The sequence below is a fragment of the Epargyreus clarus genome, unplaced genomic scaffold, assembly GCF_041222505.1.
Source record: "Epargyreus clarus isolate Ecla_fem2 unplaced genomic scaffold, WU_Ecla_fem_2.2 ptg000021l, whole genome shotgun sequence".
Classification (NCBI taxonomy): domain Eukaryota; kingdom Metazoa; phylum Arthropoda; class Insecta; order Lepidoptera; family Hesperiidae; genus Epargyreus; species Epargyreus clarus.
The window spans coordinates 9,867,516-9,882,791 of record NW_027332228.1 but is presented as its reverse complement, the minus strand read 5'-3'; the positions used below and the strand labels follow the sequence as shown (position 1 = coordinate 9,882,791).

The following is a 15,276-nucleotide window of genomic DNA, read 5'->3' as shown; positions in this document are numbered from 1 at the left end:
CCTCGGTTAATAACTGAATAGCCGAAATGTTTGGGAACGGTGTCCCATTTCGTGCGTGTCCCTCATGTCTAGAGGGGACACAATGACTTACTCATCAAAGTCAAAGGTGTTGAAAAGGGGACTCTGACGATTCTATTTTTGAGATATCTTGTGTAAGAAATGTAGAATTCGGAGTGGCAGACTAAAGTTTCAAACCAAAAATGAAATTCAAAATTGAAAGTAATTTAGCTGTCGCAGAAAAAATATCAATCGAGAGGGAGAAAAATTAACTTATTCGATTATGCACAAAACATGCTAACAACGCTTCGTCTGGTCAAATAATTATACAATGTAAATGTTTCATATTTATGAAACAAAAACCAGAAATACTTAACGAACGTTAAATGGACCCTTTCTTATATGGAGCTAAAACATTTAGAACAAAACAGTAGTTAAGTACAGTAATTAATTATGAATGCATCTGCATTATTGACTGGTCAAGTGGTCACGTAATGTTTATTCTTAAAAGGGATGTATTTCTGTCCTTAAATAATAGATAAAAATTGGCTGATACGAATAGAATATTACATTTTCTTATTCCCTAATACATAAGGAAATTCTATTTTATTCCTTTGTCGAAAAAACAACAATTTATTTAACAATCGATTTAAAAAAATGGATGTTGCACTAAAATGCTAGGCACGTCTATAAAAATACTTGCTTATTAAAAGTAGAAACGCGTTTATAATAAATGATTTTACGCTATGAAAGCCAACATGAATGTTTATGTAAAACTAACAATATACACGACATATATTGCGGCGATAAAATGAGGATAAGGGCAAGATTTTGATACGACAGTGTCCGTACCGACAGGGATGTTCTGAAAACAAGGTTTTATGGCCAAACGCCGGTTCGATATAAACTGGCTAACCTTCGTATGTTAGATAGCGGGGCCTTCTCGGACTAGCCAGTCAATTTGCTTTTATTATGATCATCCACGCTTGTAACCAAACGAAAAGCTCCTTTTGTACGCATGACTAACTTTCTGTTCACTGCTAGACTTCTCTATTGCTTTTTGGATATACAAATATATTGTAGTGCTTTTATATTTTTGCATTTTCGTCAAATAATGATTTCTACGATTTCATGAGACTCTCAGAGGAATGGCTTTCTCTATACGTCCTACGTCACTTATGGTCTTTAGATATCTTATTATACGGAGTTAAGATATACAAATAGATTTTAATTTCATGTAATACAGCCTCAATCAAATACAAATGTGAAAACCTACGTAATTCATATGTTTATTGGTATACTTGTGCTGTTACAAGCTATTTCGAAGCAGAGTGAAATCATTTTTCATTTTCTAATTACAAGGGCGTGAACGTAAGATTAATATCATGTCATTGTCAGACTGGCTACTCAATTTGGTTTTATAATGACGTTCCAACTTTATGTCCTCTTCTCTCGTACTTTTCAAAATGTTAACATGTTTATTGGAACTCTTTTTTTCGCAACTATACAGGGACAATTCTAATATTAAAAAAATACATTGTTTTTAATTTAATCTTCCCTTTCGATTTAAGGGCGACCTGGAATTCGTACATGATACTTAATATTTAATCAAGGTTAATCATTATCATCATTTAATCAATAATTCAAGATTGATGAAGTGACTATTGAAATTCCGCTACTACAAATTAACTTCATAAAGATCATTTAAGAATGAGTAGAATTACAAACACAGGGACATCGGAATTTTACATGTACGATATATAAAGGTATTCATTTGAAGTCGAATCCCAACTTGATGTTCAATGCATCCATGTAATCTTGCATCTGAGTGTGCTTCGAATACCAAGCTATGCTAAGTTGTATCTTAAAGTTTTCAAAGTACAACTTTGATAGAACCAACCTCCGCCTTTCAGATAAAGGGTCATGAAAGTAATCTCGGTTCGTACTCTGCTGACCAGCCAATTTGCTTTTATGATGATGCTGCTCACTTTATCTATTCTTTCACTAGTTTGTACGTCGTTTGATGTTTATGCGGTGCAACTACAATGGTGAAAATTGTTTTCACAAATTATTGTTTTATGACGGAACTCATTCTAGTCGTTTGCATTTAAAAGGAGATTAATGTAAAGTTTTGTAGCGCTTCCGCTATTACCACTACCTACAAGCAAAAAGGAGAAAGCACTATTTTCAAGTTAATTGGAGCCTCTCCCTGCAGTGTAAAAAAAATTTTCAACACTCAACGCTTCAATGCTCAACTGTTTCATTCAACGTACCTACTTTATCTGCTTTTGTCTTTTTAACTCGATAAAAATTACAACTCCATAAAACAGTTAAAGCATAAACAAGATGTAGATGCAAATAAAAAGTACTCAGTGTTTATTGAAATCTCGTGGAAAATTGGCAGAGGAAGCAATAAACAATTCACGGAACACACTGCTACAATTTAATTGTATGTACGTTTCTTTTGAGTGGAAATAAACATACGATGCGATGTATGCTTGCAATTTTATTTTCGAATGGGTAATATGCTTCAGTGAACTTAATTATAAAGAGGACGAGTTTATATTTTAAATCGACTTTATAATACGTTCGTTTTTATTATATTCTGTTAAAGTTTTCTCTATGACTGCACTGGCTAATTACATTTTCTTTCGAGTATCTAATAATTATTTGATCTAAACTTTAATTTCAAATACACGCTATGCATATTATACAACTAGTTACCATTTTAATAAATATAAACATCATTTAGGTTTAAATTGAAGTCTCTTTTCATTATAGATTTGATATATTTCACATTTCTCGAATCGTCTAAATAACTACATTTGGCAAGGCTTTCAGATCTGAAACACGGGGTTTTGTAAAATGAAAACATAAGCTTATTTTGGATTATAACGTCCCATTAAACATCCTGCTTTATGTAATCTTTAGTATATTTCAGGCATTGCTAAGTTCTTTTAAAGCGATCATATGGCGTAATGTGGGAGCTAACGTACTGAATATTTTTGATGTACAATTTTTCAAGTGTTTGTCACGGACGCCAAATCCGAAATTTTAAGGAATGGTGAAAAATTTTGAAAGGAGTTACGAGGCTGTTTTGATAATAACTTATTTAGCTGAGTCTAATGAGTAATTTCGAAAAAATCGATTAAAATACATTATTCAGTATTTGTTTATTCTAATTATTTTACTAAATTTACAAGTCAGCTGTGTTACTCGAATTAATGGTAACTCAAATGAAACTTGGAAAATTTTAGCCACTTTATTCACTTGCTAAAAAAATGCAAGTTGAGCATATTCTGGCAACATATTACACACCTGCCTAAAAATATTTTTTTTGGGAGTTAACCAGTAAAGAGCTCCTTAATCACACGCGCAGTAAAACGCAAATAATATATCAAGTTACGTACGCTTGTACGTTTTGAGTGACTGCCTCATAGGTTTAACTTTTATATTTATTAGAAAACAGTATATATCTAAGACCGTCGGAAAGTTTAAAATATTTTGAAGATGGATTGATGCTAAACGTAGCTAATTTCAATCAACATTCTGCTTCTTTTGTATTTATTACATAACAGTAACCCAATACCAACGAATAGTTTCAATTATTCTGAAGAGGGATTAATGTTAGGCGTACCTAAATTAAATCAACATTCGATGTTGCAAATTATTACATATCGTTCTCAATACGTCAGTACTACGAAGCTATCAGCCCTTTTAATCAGAATACACCACTTATTTAATACGCCGCCGTGTAGTACCTAATTTGCCAGAGCTATTGTATATTCTACTAATTCAAAGTGCGTACTCTTGATTAGAAGTAATTACGCCGAGATGCTTTAATCCTACAGATACCTACATTTATAGTCACTTGTTTTACTACTAGCGAGAAAAGAGACTAAAAGTCGTTTTACAAAAGAAAAGAATGCTGGAGGTACTGTAAAGTAAGTGAGAAATGTAATTTTTTTGGTAGGTATTTAATAACGTGATATAAACTACTATATGTCTCTCATTCTGGTTAATAAAAGTCCTTGCTTCATCGCTTACTATTAATTATTGTATCTTTATCAATTATAACTTGATCATTTAAAAATCTAAACCAATTTTAAGTGACATAATAAAAAGATGTTCGTATGGTTATTGGTAAAGAACCTTTAATAACGATCCGTCAAAAATGTAATCAGTCAAGCGACTTTCGGTACCACGTTAAACCAAGCCATGAATTGCCACAAGGTCGTTAGCCGGTAACCTATAAAAAGTTCAAAGATTTACAAAAGAAATTTCCACTGCGTAAGTAATTCTCAAGTCATTAAATTTTCATTAATTGTCAATGGGGAAAGTTTTTTTGTTAAAGTTTCTCTTTTATAGTCTACGTAAAAGTCAAAGATATTTCACGGTTGACAGTGACTAAGCTCTACATCGTAATGTAGAGAGTAAAGTTACGGAACTATTCGAAATGTCGTGTTCAAACAAAAGCTAATTTAGTCCTCGGCACGGAAATTCCTAACTTGCTATAATTATTTGGTGAAATTGTAAAATACTGGTCCATTGAAACAGGAAATGCATATGCATTTGTAGAACTGTTTTGAACTAATATAATACATTAACAAATTTTCATATTGAAAAGTAAATGAGACATGAATTGTATAAATAGTAGGTACTGACAGCAATTAGTATGTTTCTTCCACAATTTATGTTCCACACCTAATTTCTTATAACTCGCAATATTTTTTTTTTTTTGTTGCGCGAAAAAAACGATTTAAAAACATTAATCATAGATCGAATTTTCACTTAAAATTAAAGATTTATTTAACATTTAATAAATATTGAATTGAACCTAACTATATAAATATTATAATGTTAAACACAATAGGTACAGACATAATTGGCTCTCCTTTACATTTATCATAAGACTACATAAATATTATTTTTCTTTAAAACACACACAAATATACAAAAAATCAACACTTTACCTTACAAATTCCATAGAGAAATCCGAAGCGGCGTCACTAGGCTCCTCCCAGCACGACGCGGTGGCATCGCTAAAGAACTGCGCTTGCGCTGACCACGCGTCGCACGCGCGTAGCACCCGCCGTAGGTCGCCTACGATCAAGCGGACCGCTGCGCGTACGAACCAACGGTCTGGAAGTTTTGGATCATGGAACTATACGTTGTAGATTTGAATGTACGTAGGTTTGGTGCGTAATGCGTAGGATTTTTTATTTATTTAACTACTAACAGAAATAAATGTTGTTATGAGTTACCAAATAGTAAAGATTCTTACGTTGCTGAATATATGTTATGCACTTATGGGTAGTCATAACATGCACAATTTTAAAGTATTAAAATGACTCAATCTTAGTAAATTTGAGGATATTCACTAGTTACATTAGAAACTTAGTAATACTTTAAATAATGACATAGAAGATATTAAAGATATTAAATATAATATAAGATATTATCAAGCCCTTACTGTTTCACTGCTAGACATGGGATCCCTCTCAAAATAAAAATCATATGCCACCCCGCTAGAAAAGTGTATATTAGAAGATTTCACACAACTTTTTTTAAAGTATTTCTTTGAACTCTGACACGTAGGTCCTCAAGATTTTATTAATGTGGTAATTCATCTGAGAATCAGGTTTTCTATAAAATGGATGAATTCCAGCAAATGGAATAGTGCAATTTTAGCTCTACCCAGACAACAAAAGAAAAGCATTAAGTGTTTGATTTCACGTGCATTATTACTGGCATAGAGCCAGTAAGTACTCGATATTTTTATATTGTTTTCCATTTGCAATGTTGTACGATAAATAAATTGGATATTTTTTCAATGAAGTGCGCATCAACCCACGCCCAATGGAAGATTGTACACTTGGGATGCACCGTATTCCTATATTATTATATTTCTCAAACGTACTGTTATTTTAAACTCAAAATAAAGTGTAAACGATTTATCCCAAATCTTTAAAGATACACAACTTAAAATCTTATGAAAACAATGAATGTTGCTCGTTTAAAAAAATGCAAGTACGACTATTTTTTTTAGAATATTTCACCACAAATCCTATCTTCTAACATAAAAAGCAATTAGCAAAAGAAAAATAATAGAACTTACCGATTTTCATAGGCTGTGGTTGTAAAACTAGTATTCCTATAGGAAGACTATTAAATATTTCAGTAACATTATCTGTCTCTTTCTTTTCTTCTTTCGATTCATGAACAACTTCATCTTTCATAAAAAACCGTTCATCTCTCTTCTCGATAGTACTCCTTACATTATTGATCGTAGAAGTATGCACCGTGGGATTCAATAAGAAATCACTAATATCACTTGAAAATAATATTCTATCTCTTAGGTCTCGACTATCTTCACTACTACTTATAATTTCTTTTTCCGTTAATGAAATTTTAGCATTAAATATATTGTTACCATTTACATTTATGCTATTTACATATTTATTAAAAGATTCATTTCTCAATTTACTATAACTAGTTCGTCTAACATTATTACTATGAAGGAAAGATACATTTTCCTTCTCAATTGAATTGTTTTCGATTTTAGAAGTTTCAACGCCTTTGTTATTTACATTATAATTCCTTACGTTCTCCGAACTAATATTGCGACTACTATCATACGACTTACTATAATTAATATATAATAATTTATTATTTATGTGCGTTTCTGACTTATTTAAGTCCCTACTAATATGACGAAAAAATGTTTTTCTTGAACTATTTTTTACATTTAAATAGTTTTCCTTAACTAGAGGCTCCGTTGTAATTCTATACGTTTTTTGCTTGTCGTTGAGCCTTATTTCTTTCAAATTATTGTCGACAACATCTCGTTTACTGCGTTCAAATTCCTCGTCAGTTTTGGTATCTGGATCATCATCGTCATGGTATTGCGTTCTATTGGTAACATTGTGGAAGACATTAAGTTTACTGGAAGCGTCGATCCATAGCCAAAAAAAATGTCCTTCGAGCATGTTCAAACGTTTCGCTTCATCCATAACAAGCTTAGCATAATGTATGTCGCATATCAAGACGACTACACCTCGAGTAAGCCTCGAAACCTCAGCAAGGCGCCTGTTCAGAAAGTAAAATATATTACATACGTTGAAATATCAAAATGTTTTTATTCTCATAAATGTAGCACATACCTAAAGAGAGCATGGCGAGAGTATTTTCTTGGAAGCGAGAGCCATTTAGGATTAAGCGGTTGAGCGGTAAGAATTGACGATAGATCCCTCCTTAGAGACAACGTTAAATATATATCTTCCTCAGCGAGCAAGGTAAAAGTATGCCAATGTGTGTGTAAAAGTGTTGATCTGCGAAGAACACAAAAAAGAAATACAATATACTCGATACATGTTACGATACAATATTAATTCTACATGTAACTTTAAAATTAATCATAGTAATGAACATAGTAGTGTTAGTTAATCAATGTTCATTCCTGAATTATTTATCATTTCATAGTTAAATTCACGAGAATGGAACTATCTTAAGGAGTAAGAACACTTTGTGGTTCGAGTAGCGCTGCACCACAATCACAATTATGTCTGTCTAATAGCAACATAATTCCCAATGCTCACTTTGTGTTCTACTAGAGCGGATGATAAGGTAGATTAGCTCCATACGCCCAGTATATTAGGAGTCGGTTGCAAATGACAATGGACAATTTTAATGATTTCAATTTACTCGTAACAACGTGTAACAGAATTATCTTTGTTAATTTTAACAGAACACGATAATTACATTACCTTAATGCATGTAAAGTTTCCCTTGCCGTTATTTCTAATCGTATCTCCAAAGGCAGCATATCCTGCGAACAAAAGATAAACATCGTTTAACGTAATCTAAAGCTGTTAGATGGCAATCTTTACTAAGTTTTTATGAAGACATTATTAGTTCACGTCACGTTGTAATCGTCGCTAAAGTAGGTAACAAATGGTTGTCATTTTACGCGACACGGCTCGAGCTCGCTTTGCAGAAAAATGCGAGCAGGACGGCGTAATTTCTAAAAAAAACTTTGGCTACGAATCGTAAAATAAATTTGTTTTGTAACCCAATGCATTGAAAACTCTTCATTTCTTATACGTGTGAACCCGCCTGAAACCCACGATTTGTCTTGACATATTGTCTTTCTTTGTAAAAAATAAATCGGGGTTGAAGAATATTAAAGTGACGTATTGACTAATGGGGATAAATTTAAGACAATCAGAGACAAGAGTTTAGATTATTAAGATTATTAAGATTTATTTGTTTATTGAGCTTCTCTTATATCCGCATTTTCACCGACCCCTTACATTATAATTTCGTACATTTCTCTCAAACACTTCGTACATCAGACGTCAGATAACATGCGATATATTACTGTAATTAAATCGGAAACAAATGCTAAATTAAAAATATATTTCTGCTTTATAAAACTAGTGCTATGCGTGACTGTTTTCTGGTTTGTGGTAAGAGAAAATTATATGAGGCATTCATCTTAGTCCTCAGGAGTAACAAAATATATGTAGCCACAGGTAGGACTTCAATTCTATGTGGGTTATACTATAAAGTGCCTACATGGGCGACTCCTTAAAATCATATGAACTGCATTCTCGCTTTCTACTTATGTATAAAAAATATTCATGGTTTATTCTTCCGTAATAATACAGATTACGTAACTATTCAGCCAAAATAGTTATTTACGTGATACAACAGTGGCTCTAGCCTGGAATCCAATTGCAATGTCAAGGCGTAGACAGGCAATGAATTATAAGGTTATAATTCACGTCATGTTAGCAGTATTATTACGTGACCTATTCATGCACGTGATAATTAGATTTCGATGAAAATCTTGAAAGATGTGATAAAATGAGATGAAATGTTGTTTTTTACTTTTTGTTACGGTTATTTCTTTCTTTGTGTATTAAAGGTTTACATGAATTATGTGAGGTTTAATATATTCAAACATATAAGCTGCTTTCTAATCTAATTTAATAAAGTAAAGTACAGACAGATTTATGATTTTAGACTAAAATTATCGCGGAATTAAGACATTTTATTATGTAACGGGTACTCACGATATGCGTTTTTTTTCATCCACGATCCATGCAACTGGGTCGAAATGTCGGTAATAAAAAAACGCATATCGTGAGTACCCGTTACATAATAAAATACAGACAGATTTAACTTTGAAGAGAAAGGGATAATAGAAACGTCGAGACAATTTATATCTCACGTCCAAAGAATTCTAAGACATTTACAAATGTGTATTAGTATATTCGAGACTAAACTAAATTTGCTCACAATTCAATACATTGTTGTATATGGAACGGATTACCCGTCTTAGTACACAAAGGCGGGTGTATAGAACTACAGTTCTACACGTATGCATAGATCGTCCATTAGATTTGGTATCCGACTACATTGCACAACACTTGAACAACAATTGGAGAACCCTTGACATGTTGATTAATTATTGACAACTACAACAATTGTTCTGAACAAAAATATAGTGCATGTTACTGTAAAGTTAGAGATTTTATAATTGTTTGTCTTGGAAATCAGTTTGTCTTAAAATAAAAGTTTAAACACTTTAAGTGCAACACTTTCGTTACATTCAAAACATTAAGTTTATCTTAAATCAAAAAACATGTTTAAACTGTACCTACTTCAAACTCTGTAATACAGAAAAAGTGAAGTATTAAGTACTTCAACAACTATCTGAGGAATAGAAAATAATTAATATCGTAAAAGAACATAATGTTTTAAAATGAAGCATTATAATAACGTGTGTGAATTTTAAAATAGATCGAGCAAATGTCTATCTCTATGTCTATCCAATTAAATAATATCAGACCATAAATAAAATAACTCAAAATAATAAATAAAATGTAGAGAAAAACATATAGGGAGTACAAAAATAACAAAGCAAAATGAAAGGCACTCACTGTAGCTATGGTATAAGAGAAGTGTAGGTTAGAAGGTGAGGTTCGTAGCACGGGCACGCCCGCGTGCGCGGCCGCGGCGACGACGGACGCGGCCGCCGGCCCGCCGCCGCACACGAGCAGCGCCGCCACCCGCCGCCCGTCCAGCGCCGAGCACGCGCGCTCCAGTACCCGTGCGCTGAACCTAAAATGAAAATAAATTGTTAATTAAGTATTTAAATCTCTTATGCTAAATTATAAGAAACTTAAATTAAACAAAGAAATTTTACAGAACTAATACACATACTACATACTTCGATAGATATCTGTGGCGGACGTACTTTACTGTCACTTATTAGATTTACAAATATTTTAATATGTTACTAGTATACATTTTCATTGATATCTCAAAATTAATAAATATTAATTTTTTAATTATTAATCATTAATTATTTGGCACCCTGTAGAATTATGCTAAACTAAACTAGTTTTATACGTTCCTACACTAAAAACTACTTTCGATCAACAAGGAGCTTCTTAATTAAACCTGTCGCCAAATTTTAATCATATTTTTATTCATATAATTGTAATACGGTATACATTATGTATAGGTACATATTTCGATAATAACTGTCAAAAATAATGAACCGAGTTAATCAAATTACAATAACATAATTATGATCCTTGTATGAGAAGCAAAATGGTTCTATTTGAAATAGTGTGAAGACAAGAGCAAATAAAAGTAATCTGCACAAAAACGCAAAGAAAGTTGTTAATTTAAAGATAAAGTTCTGCAATAACTATCACTTAAAGTGAATAAAACCAGACCCATCTGCGGTATAACACGCCTAGATGACAGCACGATTAGAGGAGTGCTAAATGGCCTTTCGCAAAGAGATAATTAACAACATAGAGAGAACAGCAGTGTCTGTTTTATTTTTTATTTTTAATCTCTCGCGTCCGTAACACTTACCTATCTGAGATACCATGACGATGTAACCCAATGATTCAATCGAGGTAAGAGGTAACATTGCCAGATGAAGGAATTTGTCATACTCGTACATTTTCATTTAAATCTGTGTGTACATATGCAAACTATACAAACAAACATAAAGTTTAATTCACGACATGTTTATCGTCCCAGTGAAGTACGATTCTAATATGCTGATTTAAGAATCATAAACTTGCGGGAATATAATATACTTCTAGAGTGATTTCGTACACCGCACAAGTGTTACTCAAAATGTAATTTTATGTATTTATTTGCAAGTAATAACAAAAATAAACGCACCCTAAATCCATGGTAGATAAAGAGGTGATTATGGAGCAAAATGTATGGAATTAAGCACGTCTGTAAGCAATTTGCAAAGCTTCGCCTGTCGCCGCTAACAGAGCGATGCTGGAATCCAGTGTGACATGATGGAAAATTACGCTTCTGCTTCATTGTATCTATTTATAACTCGACGTACGAGCAGGAAAGGGTAAAAGAACAGAGAATTCAAATAAGTTGTTCGTATATGACTGTGGTGTGTCTAAGCAGAAAGTTTTTGGGTGCTGCAAAATATTTTTTATTCGTATTACGCAACGTAAAGTTTAGGACAATCTTAGAAACTGCATTTCCAACCCTGAGTGGCATGCGTAGGGGCGGGAAAATTATAAATTGGGCCTTATTCACATCGCTAGTAAATTGCAGAGACTATTTCGTGGTAAGGCGGTCCTTTATTAAGATATATATATTTCGCCGACTAATTCGTTATAAGAGGCGGCGACTTTCAACTATTAATAATTATAGAAATTAATTATCACTTGCTTAAACGGTGAAGGAAAACATCGTGAGGAAACCTGCATACCTAAGAGATTTATAAAAAATCTTAAAGGTATGTGAAGTCTACCAATACGCACTTGGCCAGCGCGGTGGACTATGGCCTGATCCTTCTCATTCTGAGAGGAGACCCGTGCCCAGCAGTGGGACAGTAATGGGTTGATGATGACTTTCAACTTCCATCCCGGGCGGCGCGAACCCACGTTACGCTTCTGGTAATAGATAATATTGGTAATAGATGAAATTGAAAAGAAAGTGTATTATAATCTGGTAATAGATAAAATTGAAAGGAAAGTGTATTTTAATATTCCCTTTAATATTGGCATATCCCTATTTTGACTGGTCAATTCTTATGCTTCATGCCTTCTAAAATTATAGGTAAAGCCGGTATCCAGAAATGAGGCATTACAATAATATACATACAGTCAAAATCTACATACTGTTAAGTATTTACAGAAGTCAAAATGTCACACTTCCTTTTATTTAAAGTCGTGATAAGAGTTTAATATGTACTTACTCTGCGACACTTCGTAAGCTCAGGAATGATATCGTATTTTTGAACCGAGTCTTGTTAAGTACACTTTTAATTTTTAAACACACATTAAGGCCCCCAGTTTAAGTGTTATGAAACTAGTGTATGGTGAAAACATTAAGTTGGTATAAATACTTATCTATATATATATATATATATATATATATATATTTTTTTTAAGAGCTTGATTTACCGTACTATATTCTTATCTTTGTATCATGTATGTACTTTTGTAATTATCATCTACTATTTATTAACAACGGTTAAATTTAATTAAATGCAAAGAGGAGTATCGTTTTAATGAGCTATTAAGTGGGTTTACATCCGCCCAATTATTACCATAGGTACGGGAATGATAACACCGTTCACGGGTGTGGAGTTTAGTACTACGAATAACATATATAGCTTGTCCTGTATGACTTCAATTTACGTACTTGCGACTGGACAGAGGACATCAACTAATATTAGAAGCATTAAAAATCTTAAAAACAAAATATCATTGACTTTTAAATCATTGCAAAGTAATTAAAATATGCAGAATGTACAGTATTTAAAAATCGGCGTATTAAATCTACGTATTCTCAAGGGCTTAACACATTGTCATAGGTCACTGATTCGTGAAGTGAATAATGTACATTATGATACAGAAATTACTAGCGCACTCCGAGCTTTTTGAAAAAGAAAACAAGAATCTATATAAATTATTATATCAAAACTAAAGTAATTGAATACAACATAACCCAAAATAAATCTAGCCTTCAAAATAAGATAAAAACATCAAATGTTCACGACTTGTTTTATAAGGTTCCCATGTATTTAAGTTACTAAGTTTTATAAAACTATTTTATTTATTGGTATCACAGAATATTCAGCTTCGTAATTTAAAGAATTAAAGCTGACTTACTTGTACGTATAAAAGCTATTTCTTCTTTCTAGCAAAATCTAAGTAATTATTGTCTCAGCAAAAACAATAATGAGGTCTGTATGCGGAGCTTTTAATTTCATATTCCAGCGCTTTCCAGAGTTCGCTTTGCTTAGCAAACAATAACTTGAATGCGCTTGAGTATAATCCAAATCTTACTTTGTATGAACTTCGTGGAATTCTCCTATTAGGATAAGATTTTGTTTAATTCTTAATTAAAATAATCATGCCCATCTAAATTAAAAAACAAAGGTGCAGAAATAATAATGAAACATTTTTTCCTGTAATACAAAGTTAAAAGAAAATGTGTATTTTTAATTTTAATATTTGTGTAGGTTATCATTCTTATATGACTTTGTTACTTATTTATCATTGGTCTGATTTATAAATCCAGTAGAACAGTAAATATGTAGACACTTACATAATCCTAATGCATTAACACTTAGGTTAACCGCAAATGTATTAGAAACGTTCGCACATATCAGAATACTCGTAGTGACCTTTACAACGAAGCCACAATATACAGCTTGAATGTTTTATAACCCAAAAATAAAAAATAATGCTTTTCATTTTCAGTTGTTGTCCCTGACATGAAAGAACACTAAGAGTAAATAAATTATTAAATTCTCTTTAGACAAACAGTTGCATTGTCCTAGTGAAACTCGCAACTCTATTATATCGTTGTTTATCATGTAAATTTATTTAGTTGCGTAAATAATGGTATTTTTTTCATGCGTACCTACCTACCCCTGAGTACTAAGTTAGAACGCATAGCATAAGTATGTATTTCATAGGTAGCTACCACACCCATCAAATCGGATTACGAAAGCGGAAATTATTAGACAGAAATTAGTGTAGCGGCAGTGATTATCGAGTCAAACCTCAAAGGGTTCTACCTTTTTTGACGTGACAACGTCTTAAATTAGGTTGCGGCTGGGAGTCACTTATGAAAAAGTGTAACGCCCGGTAACGTTACGATGAGTCACCGAACGAGAGAGAGGCCCGCCGAATGCCTTGCGTCTCTCTCCCACTCAACTATGATCGGTCTGCCGCGCGCGCAGCACTAGAGAATTAGGCGCATTGAATCGGCGCATGCTTGTGTCTCTGTCTTTGTCTTTCTCGAACGTTCTTGGCGTTGGAAAAACAAGAAAGCGTCACAATACAAGTTCACACGTGTGGTTAAAGTATCGTCAGCTGTGTCTGTAGTGAAAATATGGAGTGCTTAGATTCGTCATTTATCATTTACAACAACTACAACAATAAAGGTAAATAATTGTACACTGATATTTCATTATCGTAAACTATGATTGATTGATTAATTGTTAGATTGACACAAAAGTTGAGAAACTGAGTTTATAGGTTTTGTCATACTATTGATAAATGTTGATAGTGTTTGTGCAATTCTTATTTTCATTCAATTCCTTGTTCCTATTGTGCAATTTAATTATATTCATATCAATAAATATTCTACCGAGAAAAAGACGTTGTCACGTAAAATCTTCGCCCGTAAAACCGACTTTACAGGCAACCATTTTTTTTTTTTTTTGTGAAAAGGTACCCGGCGACGTGGGAGCGACGCCGGGTTATGTGGGATTTTTACCGCACTAAAACCCCCCCGGTGGCCGTCCTCGGCGCTTGGTGGAGAACTCCGGGATCTCCGATGGAGCACAACCGGAGACCTCCGAGCGCGATGCCCCAATCGGGCTCTTCCCTGGGGGAGCAGTTAACGCTCCTCCCACACACCTAGTGTTTACAACTGTATGCGGCCACACACACCGTCGTCCTTCCCGGGGTTACTTGCTGGACGGTTCGAGCTCCCACTCTTGCCGCCCGCAACCCCAGAAGCCCCCTTTTAGTCGCCTCTTACGACAAGCAGGGGAAACCGTAGCCCTATTCTAGTCCCGAGACTACAGGGACAAGGGTTCTACCACCTACAAACCAGTTACGTTACAATAAAAAGCAGATGAGAAATTTGTGTTAGGAATAACATCATCATGTAATTAAATTGCCCTACTTATACATTTTCGCGTTACGCACACATACATATCTGCTTACTTAACTAACCACAAGCAAGTATTAT

The 15,276-nt window shown here is 33.4% G+C and overlaps 1 protein-coding gene across 1 annotated transcript in view; it reads right to left on the bottom strand.

Moving 5' to 3' along the window:
* Nucleotides 1-10,104, bottom strand: part of LOC140750916 (uncharacterized) — a 30,958-nt gene extending 20,854 nt beyond the window's left edge. Inside the window, exons 1-5 of the mRNA XM_073084659.1 lie at nt 9,945-10,104; nt 7,764-7,825; nt 7,161-7,328; nt 6,116-7,086; nt 4,971-5,139 (exon numbers count right to left, since the gene is read on the bottom strand). Of these exons, the coding sequence (XP_072940760.1) occupies nt 4,971-5,139; nt 6,116-7,086; nt 7,161-7,328; nt 7,764-7,822 (1,367 nt within the window). The 5' untranslated portion in view covers nt 7,823-7,825; nt 9,945-10,104. The remainder of the gene's footprint in view (nt 1-4,970; nt 5,140-6,115; nt 7,087-7,160; nt 7,329-7,763; nt 7,826-9,944) is intronic.
* Nucleotides 10,105-15,276: the final 5,172 nt, after the last annotated feature.